The sequence below is a fragment of the Mus caroli genome, unplaced genomic scaffold, assembly GCF_978045245.1.
Source record: "Mus caroli unplaced genomic scaffold, Mus_caroli_1 scaffold_17, whole genome shotgun sequence".
NCBI lineage: Eukaryota > Metazoa > Chordata > Mammalia > Rodentia > Muridae > Mus > Mus caroli.
The window spans coordinates 1,421,827-1,449,817 of record NW_028227272.1 but is presented as its reverse complement, the minus strand read 5'-3'; the positions used below and the strand labels follow the sequence as shown (position 1 = coordinate 1,449,817).

The 27,991-nt window shown below is 48.2% G+C and overlaps 1 protein-coding gene across 8 annotated transcripts in view; it reads right to left on the bottom strand.

Annotated features, from left to right (window-relative positions):
* Nucleotides 1-27,991, bottom strand: part of Mgrn1 (mahogunin ring finger 1) — a 52,618-nt gene that overhangs the window by 11,924 nt on the left and 12,703 nt on the right. For 4 of the 8 annotated variants that reach the window (XM_021184399.2, XM_021184395.2, XM_021184401.2 and 1 more), the window contains exons 2-11: nt 18,028-18,149; nt 15,452-15,540; nt 14,796-14,942; nt 12,553-12,670; nt 10,522-10,588; nt 10,183-10,232; nt 7,287-7,334; nt 5,817-5,885; nt 3,290-3,449; nt 1,361-1,470 (exon numbers count right to left, since the gene is read on the bottom strand). In XM_021184399.2, the coding sequence (XP_021040058.1) occupies nt 1,361-1,470; nt 3,290-3,449; nt 5,817-5,885; nt 7,287-7,334; nt 10,183-10,232; nt 10,522-10,588; nt 12,553-12,670; nt 14,796-14,942; nt 15,452-15,540; nt 18,028-18,149 (980 nt within the window). The remainder of the gene's footprint in view (nt 1-1,360; nt 1,471-3,289; nt 3,450-5,816; nt 5,886-7,286; nt 7,335-10,182; nt 10,233-10,521; nt 10,589-12,552; nt 12,671-14,795; nt 14,943-15,451; nt 15,541-18,027; nt 18,150-27,991) is intronic. The other 4 variants (XM_021184400.3, XM_021184396.2, XM_021184402.2 and 1 more) reach the window with 1 other exon arrangement.

Genomic DNA, 27,991 nt, shown 5'->3' with positions numbered 1-27,991 from the left:
GGCAGGATGACAGGGCAGAGAACAAGCACACACTTCCCCTGAAGTTCTCAGACCCCTGAAAAAGGCAGGTGGTTCCCAGAGCAGATTAGACTTCTGGCTAATTACAAATCAAGGTTGCATCTACTCTGCAATTGGCTCACTCAGAATAAGAGGACAAACAGAAAGGGATCCACCTGACCTCCAACCACCAGGGCAAAAGCCCACCAACATGCCCAGCACTGCCCAGCACCAGTGGATCCCTCTGCAGCATTAGACCCCTCCTTCATGGGGCAGCCTAGCTCAGAGCCATTTCTCCTATAACATCAAGCACACGGTTGGTGAGTGTATGGTTTCTCAACCACAGCCCACACAGTATGCTAGACAGCAGAGCTGTTGCGGGGGTCCCGTGTGTGTGGCAGGGTGGTGGCCCACTGCGGCAGGAGTGCTACACCTCTAGTCCAGAGGCCTCAAGGAAGCCTCAATGTTTGAAAGAGAGGCCAAAAACATCTACATTTCATGGAACACTTCTAGACGTTTAAATGTTGGCAGAGGCCAGCTGCCAAGGTACATCCTTTAATCCTAGCACTTGGGAGGCAGAGGCAGGTGCATCTTTGAGTTTGAGGCCAGTCTAGACTACAAATGAGTTCCAGAATAGCCAGGGATATACACAGAGAGAATGCGTCTTAAAAACAAAAAAAAAACCAAAACCAACAAAAACAAAACAACAACAACAAAAACCCCAACAGAACAAAATCAAAGTGTTGTCCCAGTTTTCAGAAGTCTACTGTGGGAGAGTACAGCACGTCTACTGATCTTGCTGGTTGTGAATAAATAAAGCACGTCTTCTGGGAACAAAGGCTTTGTCCCTGGATTCCCAGGCCACAGAGCTTATTATTCTTTCCTCTTAAAGTAGAGGCAAGCCCATCAAAAGCTACTGGTCCCTGTGGCAGATGTGCATGGGAGCTAAAGACAAGGCCTTGTCCCAGGCTAAGCTCTCCCTCACTCCCCAACTGCTTGAGCTTCGCTTGCAGACTCCCACCCATTTCTAGGAATCACTCTCATGTGTCTGGGCACTTGTGCGTGTGTCTCATCTTGTTATTTATGCTTTGCTCTTTAGGTCTTTTAATTGACAAGGCCTTCCTGACCTGCCTGCAGCAAGGTCTACGTAGGCAGTCTATAGAGGGCGCCTCCAGGCTGAGGCTGAAGCCAGCCCGCAGACAGTAAATACAGGTGCCTCGCAAAGGGTGCTGCCTAAAGCAATGGTGGAAAGGGTGGCAAACACTGCAGACTCCTGCAGCACAGCACTGCTTGGTCCTTCATTAGACCTTGCAGGGTGCTGTGGGGAGCCATGTAGATAAGAAGGAAGATGAAAGGCACTTACAGAGTGCTCATCGTGGTCCACACTTTGGGCCAAGACAGGGCTGAAGGAGATGGGAGACAGGGCCCCTGGCTTCTTCCGCACAGCCCGGATCTGCAGGAGGGCTCGGAATGCTATAGCAGGAAGGAAGAAGAAGGTGTGAAGAAGGATGCACCTTCAGAGACAGGGGAGACACTAGAGACTGTGCATATCCGCCACACTTTGCCACTCACGGTGCCAAGAAACAAGGAACATGTTCCACATCAGAAGCAGAGGGAATCCTTAGCAGATGGAGAACTGGCAGTTTCTAAGGGCAGCTAAGAGACCAACAGCTGTCTAAGGTCCCCTCTATACATAACAGCAGCTGTAGCTGCCACTCATATCAGTAGGCTGAAACAGTGGAGACCACAGAGGTCTCCAGACTACAGGCTTCGGCCTGCGAGCTCTTCAGAGGGCAGGAAAGGAGCAAGGACATGCGGTGACTACCAAAGACAACCAGGATGGATACTGGTTATGTAACAGAAGGGACAAATTAGGACAAAGATCATCTCCTAATGCCAGCTCTGCCCACAAATGTGGCCTAGCAGGGAACAGTGTGACATTTCAAAGACACAGTGAAGGGAGGTGAGGCCCAGGAATGTGCCATAAATCAGGATCAAGTAAGGTATGCCATCAGCCTGTATCCTGGTGCTGTGGAGAGCAGGCCCCAGAACAGTGGCCCTTCTATTCACATCTGTAGTAAGTTCTGCTACTTTCCAAATCTCACTGCAGGGCCCTTTCTACCCATCCCTCCAACCTTAGCCCTACACATAGCTGCCATCTTGAGCATTCCCCCTCACTGCAATGGCTGTGTCTCCTAGTCCCCATGTGCTTCCAGCACTGCACAGACATGAAGCCTGTGCACCCTGCTCATCTAGATTCCTACAATAGCCTCACTTCCATAACCACTTGGACTTGGATATATAGCAACCAGAAAAGGAAGGACATGCACTGTGGACAGAACTCGTAGCTCTATACTTGCTCCAGCCCTGCTGACCTCTGGGTCCCAGCGTGGCCCAGGAGGCCAGGCCTGGTGCTTGGCTTCACTAGCTCCAGCCGTGTATATCGGGGTGGGGGTTTGCAGTGGGGCAAGCTGAAAGGACTACTCTGAAAGGGCGGCACATCTCGGCCACCGGTCACCGTTGACCCTCTATGTAAGAAGAGTGCCTCTCCTTGGTGGGTACCAAGGCCTGCAGAAACCGTGGCTGGAGCAGCCAGCCCACCTCAGCCGAGTCACTGGGAGCCCGGGACAGACACTGTACTTTCCCTTTCTGTGTGCACAGCCTGTCTCATGACCACAGTGCTAACTCACACATTATATGGACACACACTTGCACACTTGACTCTCAGGGACAGCCACTGCTTGCAGGCAGTGAGGCCAAGTGCAGAAGCCATTTCTGTTGGTTTACTAGCCATGAGCCTGAGCCATGAGCCTGAGCCATGAGCCTGGGCCATGAGCCTGAGCCATGAGCCTGAGCCATGAGCCTGAGCCATGAGCCTGGGCCATGAGCCTGAGCCATGAGCCTGAGCCATGAGCCTGGGCCATGAGCCTGAGCCATGAGCCTGAGCCATGAGCCTGGGTGAGTTTTCTTAGAGCCTACAATGTGGGCCACAACCCAGCATCACTTGCCAACTTCCTACCCACCACAGTGTTCTGCTTTTACCTCACTTTAAGGTTTTTAAGAATAGTTCCTATGTAACCTTGACAACAGATTCTGTTCAAAGCTTAACCTGCTTGGTTCAAGTGTCACCACACTTCTGCCTTGGAACACTTCTCTATCTTCCTTCTAATCTTTCCCCGAAGGATCAACCATGCCTTGCATGAAAACTCATGGTGTTTCCATGTTTCATGCAGTAAGGAATAGCAGTCTCCAAATCTGCATCTTCCACAATCAGAACCCTGGGTATGCTCACGCAGCCGGCAGATGGGGCAGTTGTTGGCCTGGTACCGCAGTGTGTCAGCACAGGAAGTGCAGAGGCACAGGTGGCGGCAGGGTAGGATCAGTGTGTCCCGCAGGTCTGACAGGCACACCACACACTCACTGCTGTTGTCACTGTTCTCATCATCAGAAGGCTGTGGAGACAAATGTATGGGTGTCAGTGGCTTTGTAAGAGCCTGAGGTGGGCCTGATGCTGCCTAGAGCAAGTCCTCCTGTGTCTAAGTGTGCCATCACCCCTAGAAGCTGTGGCAAAGGGAGTATAGGAGACATCAGGATCACATGGAGCCCCTCGAGCACCATGGGGGAGCACCATGTGGGGAGTACCAGGCTCACATGCAGGGGAGAACCCTGGCCTCCCTCAACTCCAGTCAGGCAGGGAAAGGAAGGACTGCACTGCCATGTGTCTTTACAACAGCTGGAACTGTCTGTTCAGCCAAATCATTAAGCAGCTCTAACTTGGAAATACTCTCATTTATATCAGCTTCCAGAAACCACTCCAGGACCTGGAAGGAGAGTAAGGAACTATCTTAAACATGAACTGCGTAACTGAACCTGCTTAGTTACTGGAGCACTGTCACATGCAATCATCTTTGCACTACCCAGGGCTATCTGAGCTACAGCTGCAGTACCAAGTAGCTGCCATAGAAACCAAATTGCTAACCTGCTGTACTGGCACACACCTTTAGTTCCAGTACTCAGGAAGCAGAGGCAGGTAGAGCTGTTTAAACTTGTGGCCAGCATGGTTTACATAGTGAGTTCTGTGACAGTAAGAGCTCCATAGGGAGATTCTATCTTAAAAACAAATAGGGGCTGGAGAGATGGCTCAGCGGTTAAGAGCACTGACTGCTCTTTCAGAGGTCCTGAGTTCATTTCCCAGCTAAGACATGGTGGCTCACAACCATCTGTAATGGGATTTGATGCCCTCTTCTGGTATGTCTGAAGAGAACAACAGTGTACTCACATACATAAAATAAATAAATCTTTAAAAACAAACAAACAAACAAAGCACAGATGGCTCCTATGTGACCCTGGTGTAAATGGGCTCACCCTGGCCAAACTGCCCTGCCTTCCCAGCTCTGGCCATTTCCTGCTCTCCTGATGTTACATCAAGGTTGGTGCTCACTTCTAGCCTTGCTTGTTTATCAGCTCTGGCTGATCTGGGATTCACTATGTATTGCGGATTAGTCTCAAACATGCAGCTTTCTTTCCTCCTGCCTCTGCCTTCTGCCTGCTGAGATTACAGGTATACACGACCACACCAGGCTGACTTTCAAAGGCTTTAAAACCAGGAGGCTGGCTGGACGACCAAGACAGCTTAGTAAGTAAAGATGCTTGCTACTAAGCCTGACAACCTGAGCTCAATCCACCAGGACTCACACTGCAGAGGAAAGAACTCACACACACACACACACACACACACCAGGACTCACACTGCAGAAGAAAGAACTGTCCCCCCCCCCCACACACACACACACCAGGACTCACACTGCAGAAGAAAGAACTGTACACACACACACACACACACACACACACACACACACCAGGACTCACACTGCAGAAGAAAGAACTGTCCCCCACAGACTGACCTCACACACACACACACACGAAAAATTGTTCTAGCCCTCACACAAATTGATTTACATCATTATATCTTTAAAATAATAATGTAAGAAGCAGCCAGGTTCCCATTTTATTCTGCTGCATTTCCCAGGCCCACAGCCTCTAAAACTGTCTGGAATGTCTGTCTGTCTGTCTGTCTACTAGTCTAGAGAGCTCACTCTCTGTGAGAAGGTGGGAACCAGGAGACAGGGAAGGTTCAGCCAACGAGGAAAAAGCCAAAATGCGTCCTGTCTAGATGGGAAGAAGAGACAGAAGGTTCCTGGACCCAGGCTGCCAGGACAGTTTAGTGATTTAAACATGCTGGGAAAAAGGACAAAACATTAAAAACAAGCAAACAAACTGCTGTCTTCTGCTGTTGTTGGGGGGAATGAAGTGTCTCTCTAAAAGGCTTCTGTGGTGGAGGCTTTGACACCCAGGTCTTAGGGGAAGTTCTGGGAACTCTAGGAAGTAGGTCTTCCTTGGGGGAACTAGGTCACTAAAGGCAAGTGCTTGGGGAGCCAGGAAGCTTGTGCCTGGCCGGCCCGTCCTGTCTCTCTTTCCTGGCTGCCATGACATGCGCTCCTTTCCTCCATCTCATTGCCCCAGCCTGGTAGGCGGGCACTTGGAAATCTGTGAATGAACTGTCCTTGCTTCAGCTGCTGTTTTCAAGTAGTCAGTCACAGACACAAAACTCTCCTTGGCTTAACTGCTAAATAGGAATTAAGGAAAAATGAGGAGCCCAAGTCCTAAACCTCTAGGGAAAGCCTCTTTCCCATCAAACCTTGTGGGTTCTGGGCCTCGGAAACCTTAGCAAGTTAGCCAGGGAGTAGGCTTCTGAAAGAAGATGGAAACCTGGGCATGTGGCCAGCCTGGAGCCCAGGAAGTTGCCCACAAGAACGCACCTTAGTCTCCTGGTTGTTCTTGTTCTCGATGCCGTAGATCTCCTGCAGCAGGTAGCTGACCCGGTCCACCTAAAGAGCAGAAAGATGTGCTGGGGTTTTGTCAGTCTGCACTAGTGGGTTTCTCTGTACCTAGATCACCTTCAGAGCCACGGGTCCCAGGGAAACTGTGACTAGAAAGTCTGTGAGACCAGTTGAATTCGAACAAGAGGCAGGAAACCCTGCCCTGTCCTGAGCTCAGCTAGCAACTCAAGGAGTAGAAAATGGGGCCAGTGGTCCAATGCATGCATGCATCGATCCATTCATGCATCCAACCATCCATCCATCTATCCATGCATCTATCCATCCATGCATTCAACCATCCATCCCTGCACGCATCTATCCATCCATCCATTCATCCATCCATCCATGTATCCGTGCATCCATCCATCCATCCATGTATCCATGCATCCATCCATCCATGCATCCATCCATGCAGGCATCCATCCATTCCAGAAGGCCCAGCTCCAAACTGCCCACAATCATCTCCATTACCAGAGAGCAAATACTTTGGACCCATTCTGTCATTCACAAGAGGGCTATAGGCCCTGTCTGTAGGCAGCAGAAAACAAGCCATATAACTGTTGTTTCCACAAGACATAGAAGTCACGTCTAGTAGTCTTAGATACAAAACCAGTCATTTTTTTACTTTAAGGCCTCATGCTGACCTGTCCCACAGTTACTGGTTCCCAAGTTCCATGGACCATAGCAGCCCTCCAGAAAGCCAGAATCTACTAGCTGGCTTTCAGAAGGCAAGTGCCCCAACCACAAGCAGGGTCTTCTGCCTACCTAGTATCATTAGGATCTGAACCTACCAGGCAGGACTCACTCTGCCTCTCCTTTAAAGGCTAAACTCTATCCCACCCTGTAACTTTACAGGTCTCTGGTATCTGGGTAGCTACACACAGGACAACTGCTCATCACGCCTTGAAACACAGACTCTACCTGTCAATCAATCTCATAATGAAAGTCTCAAATTGAGTAACTGCCCTATGTAGGATCACAAAATGTGATTCCCAAGAAAAGCTATCCCAAATCTCCCCTGTACCCTGGGACTCCTCCCCTGTCAGATGCTGACATGCTCTATTCAAGTCTTTGCCTGGTGCTGCTCTATTGCAGTAATTTGTAAGCAAGAGGCAGTTCCTCCACCTTACACTCATTTAGCAAACTCTCACCAAGAACTAACTACAATCTGTGCACCACGGCTCAAACTGGGCAGGGCTCAGGGCCTACACAAGGTGCTGTAATACCAAGTAGCTATGCAACTGCCACACACAAAACATAGACCCCCCAATATCCCAGAGCACAACAGGGCAGACTCAGGCAAGCAGCTCCTTCATGTCTAGAAAGAACAGCCCATGGAATCCAGGCATGTGTTCAAAGCTACATTGTATGTGTTTTGCAACCCAAAGGCCCATGATGTCTGGCACTTACAATTTGCTTCTGCTTTAATGGCTTCACGGAGAAGCTGCCATCCACATGCTGCAAGAGAGAGACACAGTTAATCTCAAACTGGCCCCTCCCTGCACTCTCGCCCTGCCAGGTGAAGGTCAACCTACATTCATGGCTGAAAATAAAAAAGGCTGAAGACAGGAGCCAGGCCACAGTGTCTGAATCTGCAACCTCATACCTGCCTTCTACAGTACCCGGAGCACCTTCCAACATCCCTATAGACCCCAACTCTCCTGAGCATGTACAAGCTGAAGCCACTCGGCCACATTCTGATCTTGGCAAGCTACTTCCTGGCACCCAGAAGCAAGAGTCAATACACAAAAGTTCTTGGTCATGGCTTAGTGAGGAAGATGACAAAAAACACACTCAGAGAGCTAAGAATATAAGAACAAAATGGAATAAAACAAATTGTAGCGGAATTTCCCCCTAATTGATTGATTGGATAATAAAGATGACAAAACAAACAAACAAACAAACACCACCAAAAAAAAAAAAAAAAAAAAAAACAATCTCTGGGTGAGGAGGAGACAGGCCTTCTCTGTCCGAGAGAGAAAGAGGGAATGTAGGAAGAGGGTACTTCCTTTTGGACAGCAAAGCAGGCAAAATGTAGGTCTGGGACTCTTAGATCAGGTGGCAGAATCCACCAGAATCCGCCACTGGAAGATTTTTAACATAGAATAGTTGATGAGTTTAGGGTGATAGATTCCGCGCCCAGCGGCTGTGTTATCTGTTGATTCTAAACTAAGACTGTCTGGTGTTTTCCATTTCAAGGTAACTCAGGTGAGCTTCAAGGGAAAGGTAAACGCAGTGGAGCGTGGGTTGGTGAGAGTATAACCCCAGCTAGCTATGGAAACTTGGGAGTGCGGAGCAATTTGGCAGCAGCTATCCATGGGGACCGAGAGAGCGATTTCAGAGCTCTGAAGAGGCAGAGCCAGAGTTGGTGGGAGAGGCGTTGGCAAGGGGAAACAAGCACTCTCCATATCAGGCTATGTCCTAGCCTGGGAACAGACCGAGACTACCAGCCAGTACCATAAATATTACTTACTTATTTATTTATTTACTATATCCAACTTTTTTAAAAGATTTATTTATTATATATAAGTACACCGTAGCTGTCTTCAGACACACCAGAAGAGGGCATCAGATCCCATTACAGATGGCTGAGCCACCATGTGGTTGCTGGGATTTGAACTCAGGACCTCTGGAAGAGCAATCAGTGCTCTTAACTGCTGAGCCATCTCTCCAGCCTATCTATCTATCTATCTATCTATCTATTTATTTGTTTTATGTAAGTACACTCTAGCTGTCTTCAGATAGCCCAGGAGAGGGCATCAGATCTCATTACGAATGGTTGTGAGCCACCATGTGGTTGCTGGGATTTGAACTCAGGAGAACAGCAGTCAGTGTTCTTAACTGCTGGATTGTTTTTGTTTGTTTGTTTTGTTTTTCGAGACAGGGTTTCTCTGTGTAGCTCTGGCTGTCCTAGAACTCACTCTGTAGACCAGGCTGGCCTTGAACTCAAAAATCTGCCTGCCTCTGCCTCCCAAATGCTGGGGTTAAAGGTGTACACCACCACTGCCTGGCTGGATTGGTTTTTTTTTTTTTTTTTTTGTTTTTTCGAGACAGGGTTTCTCTTTATAGCTCTGGCTGTCCTGGAGCTCACTCTGTAGACCAGGCTGGCCTCGAACTCAGAAATCCGCCTGCCTCTGCCTCCCGAGTACTGGGATTAAAGGCGTGCGCCACCACGCCCGGCTTGGATTGTTTTTTAATAACTTCACACTACAACAAATGTGTTTAGTGATATCTAGGGAAACAGACTCTCAGCGTTGGGAAGATTCATCCAGGGTTTAGAGCTGAGGCTTTGTAATGACACTAATTACACTCTGAGTCAACCAAGACCAGTACTCAGGGTTGTCTAGTAAAGTTAGAGGATACTTATGGAAATCTCTAGAACGTCTTACTACAAAACAAAGGCTTTTACTTAGCTCTAAATTGCAAGCACTGACTGGAATACCCATGAGGGGCCCCATTCATCTCACCAGAACTTGTTATGAGCACTTCTCCCAACAAGGCTCAAGACTCATGTCAACTGCACTTCTGGTCCAAAAGAACATTCCAAGGCTTACTACAGAGCAGGCTGGCAAAGCTGTGCAGATCCCAGAGTGGTCTAGAGACCTGAGACACAGTAGGAATGGGCTCTGCACTGAAAGCATTTCTTGGTGAAAAACCCCAAGTCAGCAGGTCTCAAGATGAGTCAGCAGAAAATGAGTTTGGGGGGGGGGTGTCCTTGTAACCTGGGCTCTAGCCTGGTGCTGTTTTAGCTGTAGTGCTAAGGATTGGCAAAGGGCCTGAGGGAGGATGGAGTCTTTGGGACTACATCAAGCAGCCATGTAACAAACACCCAAGCTCTAGCAGGTGGCAGATCCTCATCTACCCCTCCATTGTTCACTGAGCATCTACACTGCAAACTCAGTGTCATGCCAGCTCTGAGATGACAAGCTAAAGGCTACTTTTACCCAGACACAAGTAATACCATTAAACAACTGCTCAGAGGGATCAGGAAAGGCCTCCGGTGGGAATGGAAAGCTGCCTATCCCTATCTGGACTACAAGCTGCAGCCAGCAGGAAGGGAGAAAAGAACACACATACTCCAGGCAAGACTGCGATCAGTGCCTGGTGGATACTGAAGCTGGTGGAAAAGGATGGTGGCTGGAAGAGGGAAAGTTAGTCTGTGGCAAGGGTCTCCATGCAGGCACCCTAGCCTGTGCTGGCAGGTTCTTGAGGGTCCTAATGGGCTGGTCTTTTTCTAGAACATTCTGCCTCACCACTGCCTACCCCAGTTCCCAGGCTACTGGGTGGTGGCCAGGATGGCACTTACCTTCTCAAAGGCAGCGAGGAGCACATGAGCATGGCCAGTCACTTCCACAACTAAAGCAGTGAGATAAGAGAGGGAGGCCAATGAGAGGTCATGGCTGGGACTTTCTCCCTTTCCTTCCCTACAGCATTGGCACAGCCCTGAGTCCACTCCAGTCTTTGCCCTCATCTCAGACTCCACTTCCCACGTTGTTGCACGACTAAGAGCTGTATGTGTATTATGGCAGACACCCTGTTCCCAGAAGAGGAGGTCCTTTGATGACTCAGGGAGAAGGAAGCCACTTCCTCCCCATGGGTGCTACATACTTGAAAATGAAGATGAGGAAAGACCAAGGATGCTCACCATCCCCTTCGTCCACCACAGCCTGGATGACTACTGGAAACACACCCCGGTCCAGGTCAAAGTTCAGCTAAGGAAAGGAAGCAAATATGGTCAGGTCCACAGACATCAGGTAGTGAGTTGGTCAGCCTGAGCTGGAGCAGACAGATGGGACCAAGGACATTCAGTGCCACTGAACAACATAGACCTTATAGCTCCTGAATGGCTCTCTAAACTGGGATCCACCTCTTCAGTCCCTGACGACCTCTCATGTGCTTTTCCATAGCTGAGGGTGTACCTGATCTGCACAGTTCCTACAATGGACTGTTTAGTGTCTATCTCTTTATGCCTACCTTTTTCATTGAGCATGCTTTCCAAGTTCAGCCACAATTCCATTCCTTTTTTATGCTGCAGAGTTATTCTAGGCGGTGGGTAAGCCACATTGTATTTGCCTGTGTCTAAGTTGTTGATCAATGGACAGTTTTAACATGAACACTGTGAACAGTGCTATCATCCAGTCTCCTGTTTTGGGTGAAATTTTATTATGTAATTGCTTGATGAAAAGCAACCAGCTTAGCCGGGCCCAGCACTCGGGAGGCAGAGGCAGTTGGATTTCTGAGTTCGAGGCCAGCCTGGTCTACAAAGTGATTTCCAGGACAGCCAGGGCTATACAGAGAAACCTTGTCTCAAAAAAACAAAAAGAAGGAGGAGGAGGAGGAGGAGGAGAAGGAGGAGGAGGAGGAGGAAGAGAAGGAGAAGAAGGAGGAGGAGAAGGAGGAGAAGGAGGAGAAGGAGGAGAAGGAGGAGAAGGAGGAGGAGAAGGAGGAGAAGGAGGAGGAGGAGGAGGAGGAGGAGGAGGAAGAGGAGGAGGAGGAGGAGGAGGAGAAGAAGAAGAAGAAGAAGAAGAAGAAGAAGAAGAAGAAGAAGAAGAAGAAGAAGAAGAAGAAGAAGAAAAGCATCCAGCTCAAGCCCCACCAGAGATGGAATGAGAGCAACAAATGAGCTAGAGAGACCACTTGGTCCATGCTTCCCTTTCTAGGCCGGCAGCTGCCTTCTCCCAGATATGGTTCCATCCTCACCCACCCCAAGACAGCAGCCTGGGATGGAACAGGTCCCAATTTCTCCACAAAAGCCTACTGTCCTGGAACCCCTGGCCCCCACCCTGCCCCGGAGAGCAGAGCAGTACTCAGGGATTCACCTGATCCATACCTGTGGGCCATTCCCAGGAAACACTCAGTTCCTGTTTGTTCCTGTCACAAAGCTTTACAGCCTACCCAGTCTCCAGAACCCTCTTGGTATCTCAGGGGAGCACACACATTTCCATGTATTCTCACTAAGGAGTTACACAATTCCTTTTGTGTTTGGAAGCAGGATACAGGCAATAGAGGGGGTAGCAGCAGATGGCCATGTGGGCAGTCACAGCATCAGGTTGGGCAGGGACACTGGAACCACAGGATAGGTACATCACCGAGGACAGCATTTCCCACAATTGGGACATAAGAAAGCAAATGACCTTCCTGGGTTACTGCCTAGCTCTGAAATGCGGTCTTGTGTAAGCCTGCACCACTCAGAGAAGCCACTCCAGAAGGCTCCTGCTGATGCTTGCTGAAGGTCATAAACTAAGACCAAGGAGAGCCTCGCATACAGGAACTGCTTGTTTAGGTGTTAGTCAGGTAAGCTAGCTACAAGAGCAGAGCTCCACCCGCCCCCATGCAAGGCTGGAAGCAGACCAGCAGCAAGCCTGGGTGCACTGGGCTCTCCTGTGCTCCGAGTGGTCTCCAAGCATTCATGCTCTTCTCAGCTACACTCCGCATCCAGCTGGGCTGGGTGAACTCTGCACAGAACCAGACAGAACCAGTGGCTGTGGTCCTGTCCTCCCCTCGCTCCATGGTATCCCCATTCTTACAGAGCTCCTCTGAGTAGCCCAGGAAAGTGACAGTGGAAGGGGAAACATTCCCACCAGCAGAGGGAGCCTTGTGTTATTTTCACATTATATGTGCGTGGGTGTCTGACCTGCAGGTACGTCTGTGCACCACTCGAGTTCCCCAAGGTTACCTCATCATCCTTCCACTCGGAGAAGTCAATCTTGAAAGAAGGCAGGGAGAACTGCTGGCTAACGCCTCTCTTGTAGTGGACGGTCTCAGATTGCAGAGAAGGGTTCTTACAGCTGTACCTGAGAGCAGCAAGGCAGCCACCTGACTCCTGTGGAGCCATGGGCCCCCCACCCAGCCTCCCACCTCCTCTGTTACTCCTCTGAACTGGCAGCCATTTGTTCTATAAGGATTGAAAGCTTCAACCATCCCAGATAGAAACAGGAAGCAGCCAAGTGACCCTTGCATTTACAAGAGCCTCCCTCCCACTGCCAGCTCGGCTCACCCCGAGGCTGTCCAGCCATACCAAGTGGCTATTTCTTCCAGGGCCCACGCCAGCCTGATATCTCTGCTGCCTTCTAGATGGGAAGAACATGCCCACTAGGTGTTTGATGCATTCGCTTTTTCTGAATGATCACAGTGCAGTACTCCCTGTATCAACCCTTCTTCATAGCTGCTTGCTTCTCAGGCATTTCCACAGAGTGTGAGGCCTTCGCTTCAATGTCAGTCACGTTATGAAATGTCCTGCCCTCCTCCTGAGTATAATGTTTCCTGAACCACCATGCTGGGCCACTGAAGCTTTGCTCTAGTGACTCAGAGACTAGCTTCCTGTCTTGCTAGTTCCCCGCAATGCTTCAAAGACCAGCCTTCTCCTTATGCAAAAGCACATCTCATACCCCAGGCTGACCACTAGGAAATGGAGAGCTGAGCTAGTATCCCCATTCATGAATACAAGCCATGGCCCTCGCTGTTCCCACCCTGACCCATGCTTACTGCCCCAGGACTTCTCTGGGTCTCTAGGACAAAGGCCACACTCAGAGCCAGGGAAACTGGGTGACGTCCCTGCTGTCCTGACTGTCAGTGCCAGTGTGGAAGGGAGCCCCACAGGGAGGTCCAGCCTGGATGTGGTGAAAAGGCCAGCCCAAGACAGGAATCTCAGTACTCTAGCCTTTAATTATATGCTGTGGGACCCCAGAACCACAGAAAGTTAAGGGGGCAGGAAAGGAACAGGAGGGCTTCCTGTCCTGCAGCTCAGGACACAAAATTCCTGCTGGCTATGTTGAGTCCCAAGCACAGTCCCTCATGTCTGGAGCCTCCTCTTTCTCTGACTTGGTGATCTGGTGATGGTGTCAGGCAAGCCAGCTAACTGGGAGGCAAACAGGCCTCACGCAGGTTTCAGAAAAACGTCTACCAGGACAGGAACTCTGAGCAGCCATGTTAGCTGGCCATCTATCTAGCCCATCTGGTGGCAGCAGGACCCTGTTCTTACATATCTCATAGGACACAACAGAACTGTTGATCTGGATGGGCTGGGGTGGGCGCCCACTGCACTGTGGTCCTCACCTCCTCTGGAGCAGCTCCAAAGCACCTGCCCAGAATCCAGGGCTCCTCCAGAACAACTCAGAAACAGGAGCTCTTCCCAACTGTCATCATACTGGAAGCCCAGAGAGGCTAGCACACCACACGGGTCATACAGCCTGTAGCAGGTTGGTAGTTCACCCCAGGGCTTGTGCTGGCCACCTGGCTCCTCCCTACTGACAGTCATCACACACTGGAGTACTGTTACATTAACTCAGGCCACAGTGGAACCTCAAAGAACCACGTGTGAGAAGTCATCATCTTCCTACTTGTGCAGCACCACTCAGGGAGTCAGCTGATGACCCAGTGCCCCGTCCTGAGTCTTACAGGAAAGTTTTCTGAACCAGCGGCTAGCTGTGAACAGTTATTCACAGAAAGTACCCAAAGGAGCTAAACTCCCCAAATCTCATTGCTGGCTGAGGAGACTCTGGTATAAGACTTTACATACTCTGACCACATAAGCAGGCACAGAGCTGAACAGCACTCACAGTCCTCCTCACTCCCAATTTCACATCTGAGCTTCTCTAAGGCCTTCTCCGATGTCGGAAGGGCCCAGACATGCTCCTACCCATCTGTGCAGCCACTCAGGGCAGGGTTGGCTTTCTTGCTGAGGCAACCCTGCTGAGATCATACTGTGGTTGCAGGGTGCAAACCCCTAAAGTGTTAATAGTCATATTTTAAAGAAAATCTCCTAAAGTTTAAAATCATAATTGTGATATAACATAATACATAGTATTTGGTCTTTGCCCCAAGCTCCTGGCATAGAGCTCCCAATGGAGGCTGCAGAGTGAACTGACAGTGAGGATGCTGCAAAGCCTGCAGAGCCCAAAGTGCTGCCCAGGGACTCACACTGCCATGCCGTTCACCAGCTCCTCTACTGCCTGACAATAAATGGTGATAGCCACACGGGCATCGGCATCAAAGGTGAATTCCAGACTGTAGAACACCCGGGGCTTTTCACCGTCCTCCGTGGGGCTGTCTGCGTCATCTTTGTACCTACCAAAAGTGAGCAGAAGACAGCAGGTAAGGAGCCACAGCCGCAGGAACTGGCCTGCCCACACAGCTATGGGCATAGAGTTGGCTGCTTAGACATGTCTGCTTCGCTAGCAAAGGAAGGAGGCCTGTTCCCTGTGGCATAAGGCCTATAACCCAGTCTGTTCCCCTTTCTTCCTGCCCCAGAAGCAAGGGCTAAGTGTTGTTGGTGTGGATGTCTTGGGTTTCAAGCAGCTTTGTATGCCATTAACAACAGGCAGGAGCCATCCTATGCACAGCAGCAACCCCGAGGTATCCCTGGCCTCTATGGCTTCCAGACCAGGGCTGGTAACTCTGAGACACAACTGCTGCGGTGGGAAAACCCCTCATTTAGTGGCTCAGGGTCTTGCTACAGAGTCTGAATGCATATGAGAACAGACTGGGCCCTCAAAACACCTCTGGCCTGTTCCAAAGGACAAGCCAAAGCCTTGCACCACACAGGGTCCCCAGGAGAGCGGCACTAAAGGCGTTACCTCACAAGCCGGAGAGAGTCTTTGCGAATGTTTACCAGGCTCCTCAGTGTCTTCACTGGCTCATGGGGGGCAGGAGTGACATAGGGAAACTAGGAGAGAAAATACAAGTGAACACTCTTGGATTGATGACTCTCTACATGCAGTGGAGAACAGGAGGCAGGATTTAAGGGTTCATTTACTAAAATTTGGCCAGTATGTGGGCCGGGTCTGGCTCCACACAGAGTGACGTGGTCACTTAGCCACAGTCCTCAGCATTATTCAGGGTGCTCAGAAGTGGCCATGGTTGGGCCCTTAGGGCATTCTCCTCTAGTAGGTTACAACTCACTGTTGCCAACACACATACATGTGTATATGCATGTAATTATACCCCTATATAAAAATACATACGACTGGTGTCAGGAAACTGTGATTGTACATGTTCACGTCTTCTGCGAGCAACAGTGTGCTGGAGCTTTAGAGGAGACCCCTCTGAGGACATTAAGCTGTAAAGCAGACAGACTGTATGTGCTCGCCATCATAACCCAGGCAGATCCACCTATCTCAGAATGAAGTAAAAATGAAAAAGATCTAGAGGCTGGAGAGATGGCTCAACAGGTAAGAGCACTGACTGCTCTTCCAAAAGGTCTGCCTTCTATTCTTAGCACCCACATCACAACCACATGTATCTCCAGCTCCAGGGATGTGATGCCATCTTCTGGTGTCCAAAGGTACTGCATGCACATGCCTCATATGTACACAAATAATTCTTTTTAAAACTTAATTTTTTTTTTTTTAGAAGACTCACAGGAGTTAAGACTCTGCAAACTGAGGCAACAAATGTGAAAAGGGAAAGATACCATGCTGGTTCCCAGGTAGGAGAAGACAACACCTACCCCACCTACCCCACCTACCCCAGCCCCTGGCCTGCAGGATCAAGATTTTGTGTTAGCCGGACGTGGTGGCACACACCTTTAATCCCAGCACTCGGGAGGCAGAGGCAGGCAGATTTCTGAGTTCGAGGCCAACCTGGTCTACAGAGTGAGTTCCAGACAGCCAGGGCTACACAGAGAAACCCTGTCCCGAAAAACCAAAAAAAAAAAAAAAAAAAAAAAAAATGTGTTAACTACCTGCTCTAGACTGACATGATGTCAAAGATCCTGGCCTGACTGTGCCTGAGGATGCAGCCAAGTTCATGTTGAAGAGTGAAACTCAGTGTTCCTTAAAGAGGCCCCATCTTGCCATCATTTGAAAGCCTGACTACTGTTTCTCTCCCCAGCAGGTGTCCACTTCCTCAGCATCACACCCAGCCCATCAGCACTCCTCTACCTCACAGTGTTCCTTGCTGTTGCACAGCCAGGAGCCACTGTGCTTTCTTCAGTACTTCCCACAGGGAGCCTCTGCTGCTCCTTCTCGCCTTACCTGACTTGGTTCATCCTAAGAGGTCCACACAACCCATCTCAATAGGGTGTCTTTCTCATCTCCTGAGGGCTCACTGAAAAGCCCATTTGACCATCTGGATTCTAACTCACAGTATGTGTGTTGTCAAGTTTTAAGTCAATTTAGCACAAGCTATAGTCATCAGAGAGGAGGGAGCTTCAGTTGAGAAAATGCCTCCATGAGCTTGGACTGTAGGCAAGCCTGTGGAGCATTTTCATAATGAGTAATCATATGGGAGTGCCTAGCCCACTGTGGGCTGGATTCTCTAAGAAAGCAGACTGTTCTTGTGGGACCCCTTTCCTCCTACTGAGCTACATCTTCCAGCCTTGATATGAAGGGAGGTACCTAGACTTATTGCAAACTTGTATGCCATGTTTCATTGATATGCCTGGGAGGTCTGACCTTTTCTGAAGGGAAAGAGGTGAGGAATAGACTGGGACGGGGGGGGGGGGGGGAGAGAGGAACGAGGGAGGGAGAACTGTAGTCAGGTTGTAATAATGTATGAGAGAATAGAAAAATCAAAACAAAACAAAAAACAAGTCTAAAGTTTAAAAAAAAAAAAAAAAAAGACAAGCAAGTAGGTTGAGCAAGCCACTAGGAGCAAGCCATTACACCAGCACCCTCCACGGCCTCTGCATCAGCTGCTGCCTCCAGGTTCCTTCATGGACTATGATTCAGGGTATGTAAGCCAAATAAATACTTTCCTCGTCAAACTGCTTTTGACTCTGGGGCTTCACCACCGCAATAACCCTAAGACAGAGGCATGCCCTCTGCCATTACAGCCTACTTCTTTGGAATTCCAGTATAGACTGAAGACCACATTCCCTGTGGGATCGTGGTTTTTCTCCGTTCCACAGAATCTGGCTGCTCTCTCTGCTCACACAAAAGGCCTAGAATGAAATCTCTAACTTGTGCACCCTAGTGGCATCAGCTCAGTAATGGCTGCTCTGTCCCTCAGTGACCCAATGCTCACTCACTCTCTGGTTCCTCAGAGGCAGTGCCAGGGCACAGTCCAAGTCACATGCCCACGTTCAGCTCTGCTCAGCTGCTGCCTGCTCTGCCCCATCTTGGGTGCCTTGGTGCCTGCTCATCCTCACAGCTGGACAGAGACGGTCTTCCCACTGCTCACCCAGCCACAAGCCAGCCCTTCCAAGACCCACCTGGACTGGACGACTGCCTAGGAAGTTCAGGTCCATATTCTCTCCAAAGAGGTAACCTTCAGGATGGGGAGTGTCAAATTTCTCTCCTCCCATGAAAAAATGCGAAGCAAAGTAGTTTCCTGCTTAAAAAAAAAAAAAATGTTTACTCGTAGAACATAGTGCTTAGCACAGCTCTGTGGGAACAACCAACAAGTCTCCAAAGGCTTTATCCTAAGTGGTTCATGTCCTGGTTCTGTCCTCAGCCAGTTTTCTGCACACCATGGGCCTGTACAACCTGCCTCTCCCTAGTCACAGATGAGTTCTGGATTTGAACGTCACTGCCCTCAGGAGTTGGGTAAGCCATGTCCCTAACCACCAAAGATGTGTTCAAGTTCTACCCTGTACCCGTGCTCAGAAATAGGTAGGGTCTCTGTTGGTGTGACTATCACAATGAACTCCAAGTGGACTAAGGAAGCCCCAAACTCAGTGATGACACATGTATCAGAGAGAAAGGTCTGGAAATAGATGCATCCAGAGGACAGAAAGAGGGTGAAGATACAGGCACAGACTGGAAGGAAACAGCTACCAAATGAGGTGTGCCTAGGACTGGAGCCTCCAGAGCTAAGAAAAGAGGAAGGAAGGATTCTCCTTGTAGTCTTCCACGGGAGCACAGCCCCGCAAGATTTTGACTCCTGGCATCCGGAACACTCAGCAGTTGAAGGTTGAAGGTTAGTTTTCATAGCTTCTCCATACATCCCTACACAATTCTTGGCTCCACACTGTCTGTGCCCTGCCTCCCAAATCTGAGCCCCAGAAAGTTTTAATATCAACAATGATCAAAGTTTAATATTTGATGTTGGTCTGGATTCTTTCTCACAAGCACTAAAACTGTGTTTTCCACGTCAACCCCAGGGCACTTAAAACCCTAAACTTGCAGGGCAGAAGCCATGGCTCAGTGGTGAAGAACATGTGCTGCTCTGGCAGAAGAGTGGGTGTGGTTCCCAGCATCCACAGGGTGCTCACAACCATCCCTAACTTCAGGTCTAGGGGTCCAATGACCTCTTTAGCCTCTGTATGCACCAGGCATGCATGTGGTGTACATACATACATGTAGAGAAAACACTCATACCCATAATATAGGATAAGTATATATTAAAATTTTAACAATTAAAATACTAAACTTGCATTTCTCCTCTGAGAAAAAAGGCTGAAATGTTTCAGATGTTGAAAGAATTGAGCACACACCCCTGAAGACAACCAGAAGCCAAGACCTCTCCCAAACACCCAACTACTACACCCAGTACTCTCCAGCACAGGGGACCTAAGCAGAAGCAGCCAGGTAACCATGAGCCCATCAAGGTCAGGGTTGTTGAGAGTGTACATTTGCTTCATGAACACGACTTTAATCCCAGCACTCGGGAGGCAGAGGCAGAGGCAGGCGGATTTCTGAGTTTGAGGCCAGCCTGGTCTACAAAGTGAGTTCCAGGACAGTCAGGGCTATACAGAGAAACCTTGTCTCGAAAAACCAAAAAACCAAAACCAAAACAAAACAAAACTCCTGGGTTCCTAAGCCCATGAGAGCTCTTCTTAAAGTCCTGTTGGGAAATTTGGGCCTCTCAAGCAACCAGGAACACTCAATATGAACCTGTGACTTTCTTTCCTGAGAATTACAGCCCCAGGGATGGTAGAATCAGACAAGGCCAGTAAGGCAGGTCAGGGCCTAGGAGATAATGCCAGACAGCTGTTACCCAGTGGTCCCTGACTATAGGAGCGGCTAGCAGGGCCTAACTTCAACTCTAATACTAACCTGTCATGTGCACCAGACAATCAACTGTGGCCAAGCAAAAAGAATAACATGACAGAGCCGGGCGTGGTGGCGCACGCCTTTAATCCCAGCACTCGGGAGGCAGAGGCAGGTGGATTTCTGAGTTTGAGGCCAGCCTGGTCTACAAAGTGAGTTCCAGGACAGCCAGAGCTATACAGAGAAACCCTGTCTCGAAAAACCAAAAAAAAAAAAAAAAAAGAATAACATGACAGCTAGGTTAAACCATGAGTTTTATAGATTGCTTCACAGTACTTAATAAAAGACCTGTATACACACACACACACACACACACACACACACACACACACACACACACACACACGGCGGGGGGCATGGAGCAGAAGAACTTACATACATGTAGAATTATATATGCTAGTAAGGTCAGAAGAACATGCTGAATAGACACACAACACAAGCTGTGGGAACAAACATGTCTCAAATGACACGTTGAGAAGGCAACAGAAGAAAGCCACATGAAGTCCGAGAGAAAGACCAAAGCCCTGGCTCTGTTCTGCAGTAAACATGTGACATCATGGTTTTAAGTCAATAACAAGAATGACTGCCACAAAGACAAGCAGAAGAGCATCCTCCCAGATCACCTGCAGCCACACACAGCCCTGCTGGTACACACGAAAGCACTGGTACATACTCGCACTCATAGGGAGAGGACCCCAAGGCACGGGTGGTGTCTGACCATGTCTGGGCCTTAGCTTCAATGTTCTATCCATCTAACAGTGAGTCTGAACCATGAAGCAGTGGAGTAGGACTTCGATTAGCAGCTGAAAAACAGCTTTGTCTGCCCTCGCACATACAGTACATCAAATGAATGGCTGGCAGGACACTCGCCTGTGCTAAGACTCCTCTGATGGGCTGGTACTGCATTAGCTGGGCAGCAAGAGATGCAAGAGGCACTGGATACAAGGAAGGCTCCTGACAGCACACATGACCCTAAGCTCCCTTAGAGTACCTGTCCATCTGGGCACTCCTCTACAGAGGAGCCTCGGTCTATATGGATGGCTTGAGAGAAATGCAATAAGCATAGAGGCTGGCTGCCTCAAAACCCCAGGCAAGCCACAGGGGCCTGGCTGGGGACACCTGGACGTCCTTTAAGACACAATCACATTGTGTAGGAGTCAGACTCCATGATAGTCTCAAGGGCTCTCACTTCTAATAGAACCCTAGAGGAAACAGAAAGAGCTGAGCACATATCAGCAGCTCTTGTGGAAATGGTAGAGTATGATTTCCAAGACTCTGGGCAAGGCAGATGCACTTAAGCACACTTCAGCACTCAGCCCATGGAGAGGTCCTGTGGTAAGGAGTAGGGAAACCATATTAACCTGTAGGACATATGCAAGCCAGCCCTCGGGTGCAAGGTCTCCAGATGGTTCCTCGACTCCTGAGCATTCTTGTATGATGTCAAATTCTTTTTATCAGGATCTAAATTGAAAAGACATATTCCTCTTTTTTTTTTTTTTTTTTAAGCTTTTTAAGACAGGATTTCTCTATGTATCCCCAGCTGTCCTAGAACTTGCTCTGTAGACCAGGCTGGCCTCCAACAAATGTGCTTAACAGTCTTTTTTTTTTTTTTTTAAGATTTATTTATTATTATACATAAGTACACACCAGAAGAGGGCGTTAGATCTCATTATGGGTGGTTGTGAGCCACCATGTGGTTGCTGGGAATTAAACTCAGGACCTCTGGAAGAGCAGTCAGTGATCTTAACCACTGAGCCATCTCTCCAGCCCTCAAGGATTCTTAAGACTGTTAAGGGGCTGGCGAGATCCTTGAGGGCTGGAGAGATGGCTCAGTGGTTAAGATCACTGACTGCTCTTCTAGAGATCCTGAGTTTAATTCCCAGCAACCACATGGTACTCACAACCATCTGCAAAGGGGTCTGATGCCCTCTTCTGGTGTGTCTGAAGAGAGGAATGGTGTACTCATATACATAAAATAAATAAATAAATCTAAAAAAAAAAAAAAGAATCCCTGAAATTGCCAGGTATAGGTTCTTCAAAACAGGGTTTCTTTGTATAGCCCTGGCTGTCCTGGAGCTCACTCTGTAGACCAGGCTGGCCTCAGCCTCACAGAGATCCACCTGCCCCTGCCTCTCAAGTGTTGGGAACTGGGATTAAAGGTGTGTGCTACCACTGCCTGGAACTGGTACATGCTCTTAACCAGTAAGTCATCCCTCAAGTACAGCTGTTAAACTCTTGTCAGAATGACAGGTTCTTCCTGCACATAACCTTGGCACTCCTAAGTGGTCACTACCCTGATCGAGGCCACCAGTGTCTTCCTGCCTCACAGGGTCTACACTAACACTTCACTACCAAGCCTTTCCCACATCCTGGCACCTCCAATGTTCTTTATCCATCAGAGCAGGCCCAGTTCCATCCTCTTCTCCACCCCACCCACAGCCCTGCTCAGATGCAGGACCTTTGCCCTTGCTGCTCCCATTGCTTACAGGGCTCCTCCCCATGAGCTCTGCCTTCATCTGCCTCCTGTGACTTCTAGGCAAGGTCTCTTTTGACCATACACTTCTTTTTTTTTTTTAATTTTTTTATTTTTAATTTTTTTTTTAGTTAGGTATTTTCCTAGTTTACATTTCCAATGCTATCCCAAAAGTCCCCCATACCCACCCCCCAATCCCCTACCCACCCACTCCCCCTTTTTGGCCCTGGCGTTCCCCTGTACTGGGGCATATAAAGTTTGCAAGTCCAATGGGCCTCTCTTTCCAGTGATGGCCGACTAGGCCATCTTTCGATACATATGCAGCTAGAGACAAGAGCTCCGGGGTACTGGTTAGTTCATCATGTTGTTCCACCTATAGGGTTGCAGTTCCCTTTAGCTCCTTGGGTACTTTCTCTAGCTTCTCCATTGGGGGCTGTGTGACCCATCCACTAGCTGACTGTGAGCATCCACCTCTGTGTTTGCTAGGCCCCCGGCATCGTCTCTGACCATACACTTCAAACTGTAGCAGCCTCTATTACCATCCTGCTTGTTGAGCACACACTGCCCCTTGCTGTATTTTTTCCACAACTTCTTCAGTCCAGTGACTCAGGCTCCAAAGACTTAGGATGGAGTTTTAGGCTTCATTAACTTCAGAAAGTAAATGACTGAGTCGTGAGGGAAACAGCTTCATTATTTATACTCTGTCACTACTCTACAAATAACATATTACTTGTAAAACAAAGGTGTACGACATGGGAAAACATGTCTGTCAGAGCGGTGATTATAGTATCTCAGGATAACCCAAGTTCTATCTAGAATGAGCTATTTGTGATGGCCATACAACTGAATACACTAGAAACCAGCAACTATATTTAGGAACTGACACCATGATATATGGGTAATGTTCCAATAAAACTATTAAGAATAAGAAAGCTGGGCCGTGGTAGAGCACACCTTTGATCCCCAGACCCAGACAGCACAAACAGGTGGATCTCTGTGAGTTAGAAGCCAAGCTGGTCTTCAGAGTGAATGTCAGGACATTTAGGGCTTCACAGAAAGACCCTGTCTTGAGAGAAAAAAACCCTACTAAGAATAAGAAGACAAGTACCTAGCAAATGTTGGGCTGCAGAGGTAGTTCAGCAGGAATCCAGTTGCCTAGCATGCTAGGGCAGGGGTTTTATGTCCGTATGTCCTCCACTAGCTCACTCACACACTCACTCTTTCCCTAACCCAGGACATGACGCTCCATAGTATTGTGGAGGGGAAGGGAAGGCTTTTATTGTACATATGAGAAAGAGAAAATAGCTAGAGGCATCTGAGGGAATCCAGAGTAGAGAGAGCAGCAGACTGATCCTGGCCAGGAGAGAAGCAGAAGTGGAACAGAGACAAGGAACACAGGATGAGGGGACATAAGAGAGAAGAGGGAGAGTGGTTCAGAAAGAGACAAAAGAAAAAAAGGAAACAAAAACAGTGTGCACGGTCAAAACAGCACGGTTATAAGAAGGAGTAGCTGAGGGGAGGAAAGTCCATGAGCTGGGGGGAATCCTGGAATTTGGTTTTGTTAAAAACACAGAAAAGGGCTGGTGAGATGGCTTAGTGGGTAAGAGCACCCGACTGCTCTTCCCAAGGTCCAGAGTTCAAATCCCAGCAACCACATGGTGGCTCACAACCATCCGTAACGAGATCTGGCGCCCTCTTCTGGAGTGTCTGAAGACAGCTACAGTGTACTTATATATAATAAATAAATGAATCTTTAAAAAAAAAAAACAAAAACCCTTTTAAAAAAAAAAAACCACAGAAAATATTATAAGCAAATGTTCTGTTTTACTCTCAGGTGTGGAGATAGGGGCTGCTGCATAGTAGCTGACCGTGATTTGCCTCATGCTCTAGCATGTTTTTGCCAGCGGCAGATCATTTCTGCAGTTGTGTGACAAATGTAATTCTGGGAATCTTCAGAGGGTATGTAAATGCTACAGCCCTTGATAGGCTTGGTGGGTGGCTGCTGGTCGTTCAGGGATGTTGGTTGTGGTTTGTTCATAGTCGTGCTCAAAGTAAAAAGAAATTAGATTCAAGGATCTCTCTTTTTCCTTCCCCTCTATTCTTCTTCCTCTGCTAACTAGTGATAGGGAGTGGAATGGGGGGGGTGAAAAAGGGTGGGAAAAAGAACCCACAAAGTAGCAAAGACTGTACCACCTAACACGTGATAAAGAAAAAAAAATGGAAACTTTGATTTCCAATGCCATAGAGGAAACAGCAGGGGACAAAGGAATGAATATTTTTTTCCAGGAGGCCAGCAAAAAGTTTACTGTGGCTGCCACCTCTGGAATATCCCCTGATTTGCTTCCAGACGGGATTTCTTGTTTTCTTTTTCTTTGTATATTTTGTTTCAAATTTTTTAAAGACTGGCTGAGCAGTGGGAAAAACTGCAGATGGAAACAGAGGAGACTGAGAAACAACAAAAAGGTCACTTTGTGCTCTCTCTTCTGAAAAGGTTGCAGAGTGGGTGGTGCAACTGCAGAGGCTGCAGGTAGAGGCGGAAGCTCTTGGGAAGTGAGGAGCACCAAAGAAAAGAACAAAAGGGCTCAGTCCCAATTACAATCTGATGATGATGCTCGAATTGAGAGAAGGGGTTAATCTAAAACCAACTGTGCTGCCAGAGTGGGAGGAGGGCCCCCCCCCCATCACGAGATCTCTATCAGCTTTCCCAGGAGTCCTACAGCACATGCCTGCTAATGGTGTAGAACAAGGTTATGATTGATGAGACAGACAGGATGGAGTCCTATAGAAATGATAGCTCTAAGCCGGTTTAAAGAGGCCGAGATTTCATATGGGATGCACTCGCTTTTTATTCAAAACAGAATTATTCCCCAAGACTGGAAGGGATTGGTAACAGCTGTTCTAGAGGCTGGTCTGAAGTCGCTCCCAATGGTTAACATGGTGGAGGAAGATGCCATGAATATTGAACAGTGAAATAGAATGAGGGGAAAGAATACAAAGACCATTGCTAGGTGAATGGAGGTACTCGGACATTCAAGAGTTGATCTGATTTGACAATCACTATGTCACTTAGTGGCTTTAAGAGCTTGGGACAAAGATGAGGCTCTCTGGAAAAAATCTACCTTGTTTACAGATTATACCAGCCGGGCGTGGTGGCACACACCTTTAATCCCAGCACTTGGGAGGCAGAGGCAGGCGGATTTCTGAGTTCGAGGCCAGCCTGGTCTACAAAGTGAGTTCTAGGACAGCCAGGGCTATACAGAGAAACCCTGTCTTGAAAAAAAACAAACAAAAACAAACAGATTATACCAAGCTCTAAAGATACCTTCACTAATTTTTTTTTTTGGTTTTTCGAGATAGGGTTTCTCTGTGTAGCCTTGGCTGTCCTGGAACTCACTTTGTAGACCAGGCTGGCCTCGAACTCAGAAATCCGCCTGCCTCTGCCTCCCAATTTTTCTTTTTTTAAACAACGATTAGTCTTAGCTGTGAGCAAAGCTGTATCAGACCATGATAGAAGGCAGGTGTTGATAGAGACCCTGGTGTTTGAAAATCTGAATACTGAATGTAAAAAAGTTACTAGACAATAAAAGGCACAGGCAGTGCCTACGAATGAATGGGTAAAGGATATGACCAATATTAGCTCTAATGTGTACCATGTTAATACGATAGTTATAGCTAGGGGTCTCCACTATCAAAATGCCTGGTGCTTCGCTTCAATTGTGGGAAATACAGTCATTTGCAAAGAGACTATGACCAAGCTGCTAAAGATCTCAGATCTCAAAATACCTAGTGCCATAACTGTAAGAGATACTGTACTTTGAACCACAAAAGTGAACCACTCATTTCTAAAAGCAATGGTTGTCCTAAATCTCAAACAGAAAGAATGGCTTCGCTTCCTGGGGTCTGTATGTGATGTTGTACATGCCACCATTGGGTTGAGGAGTGCAGTTCCAAAAGAGATATTCAAGGCAATTTCTTGCCATTAGAAAACAAAATGGGAAGCAGGGGGAGTTCAAGGCCTCATAACAAAAAGTACAAGCCAATTGGCCCTTGCTGGCCAAGAAATAACAAGCAGTTATAGAAAGATCTAATCGCACCTTAAAGGAAATGCTTATAAAACAAAAGGGAAGGATAAAGACTCCAGGGATAGACTACACAGTGCTCTGCTAACTTCAAATTTTCCGACTGTAATGAGAAAGGATCAATAGCAGCCCAGAGACAATGACTGGGTCCTAGAGAAAACTCTAACATTAAACCAGCCAATAAGGATGTGTTAACATCGGGATGGAAGGCAGCCAACGTTTTGCATTGGGATACAGATTTGCTTATATCTCCACAGGAAGTGAAAAGTTGTGGATACCATCAAAACAGATAAAGATTAGAATTGAGCAGAAGAGGTCCCCTGAAAACCTTGGTCACTGACCCAATAACCGTGGTCAGTATTTCACTGAAAATGTGTCTGTTTATAGTTTCCTGATAGACACAGCACAACTAATAGCTTAAAACAGAAGGCAATAAATGTGGTGAGAATTCTAGGATTTTTGCTTCTTTAAAAATATTACAAGAATGCCGGGCATGGTGGCGCACGCCTTTAATCCCAGCACTCGGGAGGCAGAGGCAGGTGGATTTCTGAGTTCGAGGCCAGCCTGGTCTACAAAGTGAGTTCCAGGGCAGCCAGGGCTACACAGAGAAACCCTGTCTCAAAAAAACAAACAAACAAACAAAAAAAATTACAAGAAAGTGCCTTAACTTTAATCCAGGTGTGGGGGATGCGGGGCTGCTTCAAAGCAGTGGACTATGATTTGCCTCATGTTCTAGGAGGGGCTTGGTTTTGCTCAGTGCAGATAGTTTCTGTGATTGTATGATGTTTGAAATTCTGGGAACTTTTCAGAGGGTATATAAATGCTACAGCCCCATAAGTGTGGTGGGTAGTTGTTGGTTGCTCAGGGGGCATGGCTGTGGTTTGTTAGTAGCTGTGCTCAAAGAAACAAAAGGGAAAGCCGGGCGTGGTGGCGCACGCCTTTAATCCCAGCACTCGGGAGGCAGAGGCAGGAGGATTTCTGAGTTCGAGGCCAGCCTGGTCTACAGAGTGAGTTCCAGGACAGCCAGGGCTACACAGAGAAACCCTGTCTCGAAAAACCAAAAAAAAAAAAAAAAAAAAAAAAGAAAGAAACAAAAGGGAAAAATTAGATTCAGGGCTACCCTTCCCCCTCCCCCCCATCATTCTTCCTCTGGTTAGTGACAGGGGTGACACTGAGGAGCTGATCAAGGGTGAGAAGAAGAACCCACAAAGAAGCAAAGACCAGCTGCAGGAGTGGGGATGAGAAGAGCTAGGAGTGGGCATTGGTGACACTGTGGGAGCCTGGAGCCCAGCATGCGCTTTGGTAAGCTAACTGGCTCCACAGAGAGCCACTTGTCCCTTCTGCCGTTTGGAATTTAGGGAACATGAGAGTTTCCTTTGGCTCTGACACAGGATAGATGGATAAAGCCACTTGCCACTAAGCCGGATGACTCGACTCGACTTTTAGGGCTCACATGGCAGAAGGAGTCCTTTGCCTGTTATACCTGAATGTGCACACACTCACATACACAAATGGATGAATAAAATGTAATGAAGAAAAATACTGCCTGCTGTGTGGTGGTGGCAAGCACCTTAAATCTCAGCAGTGGGGTGCAGAGTCAGGAGGACCTCTGTGAGTTTGAAGCAAGCCTGC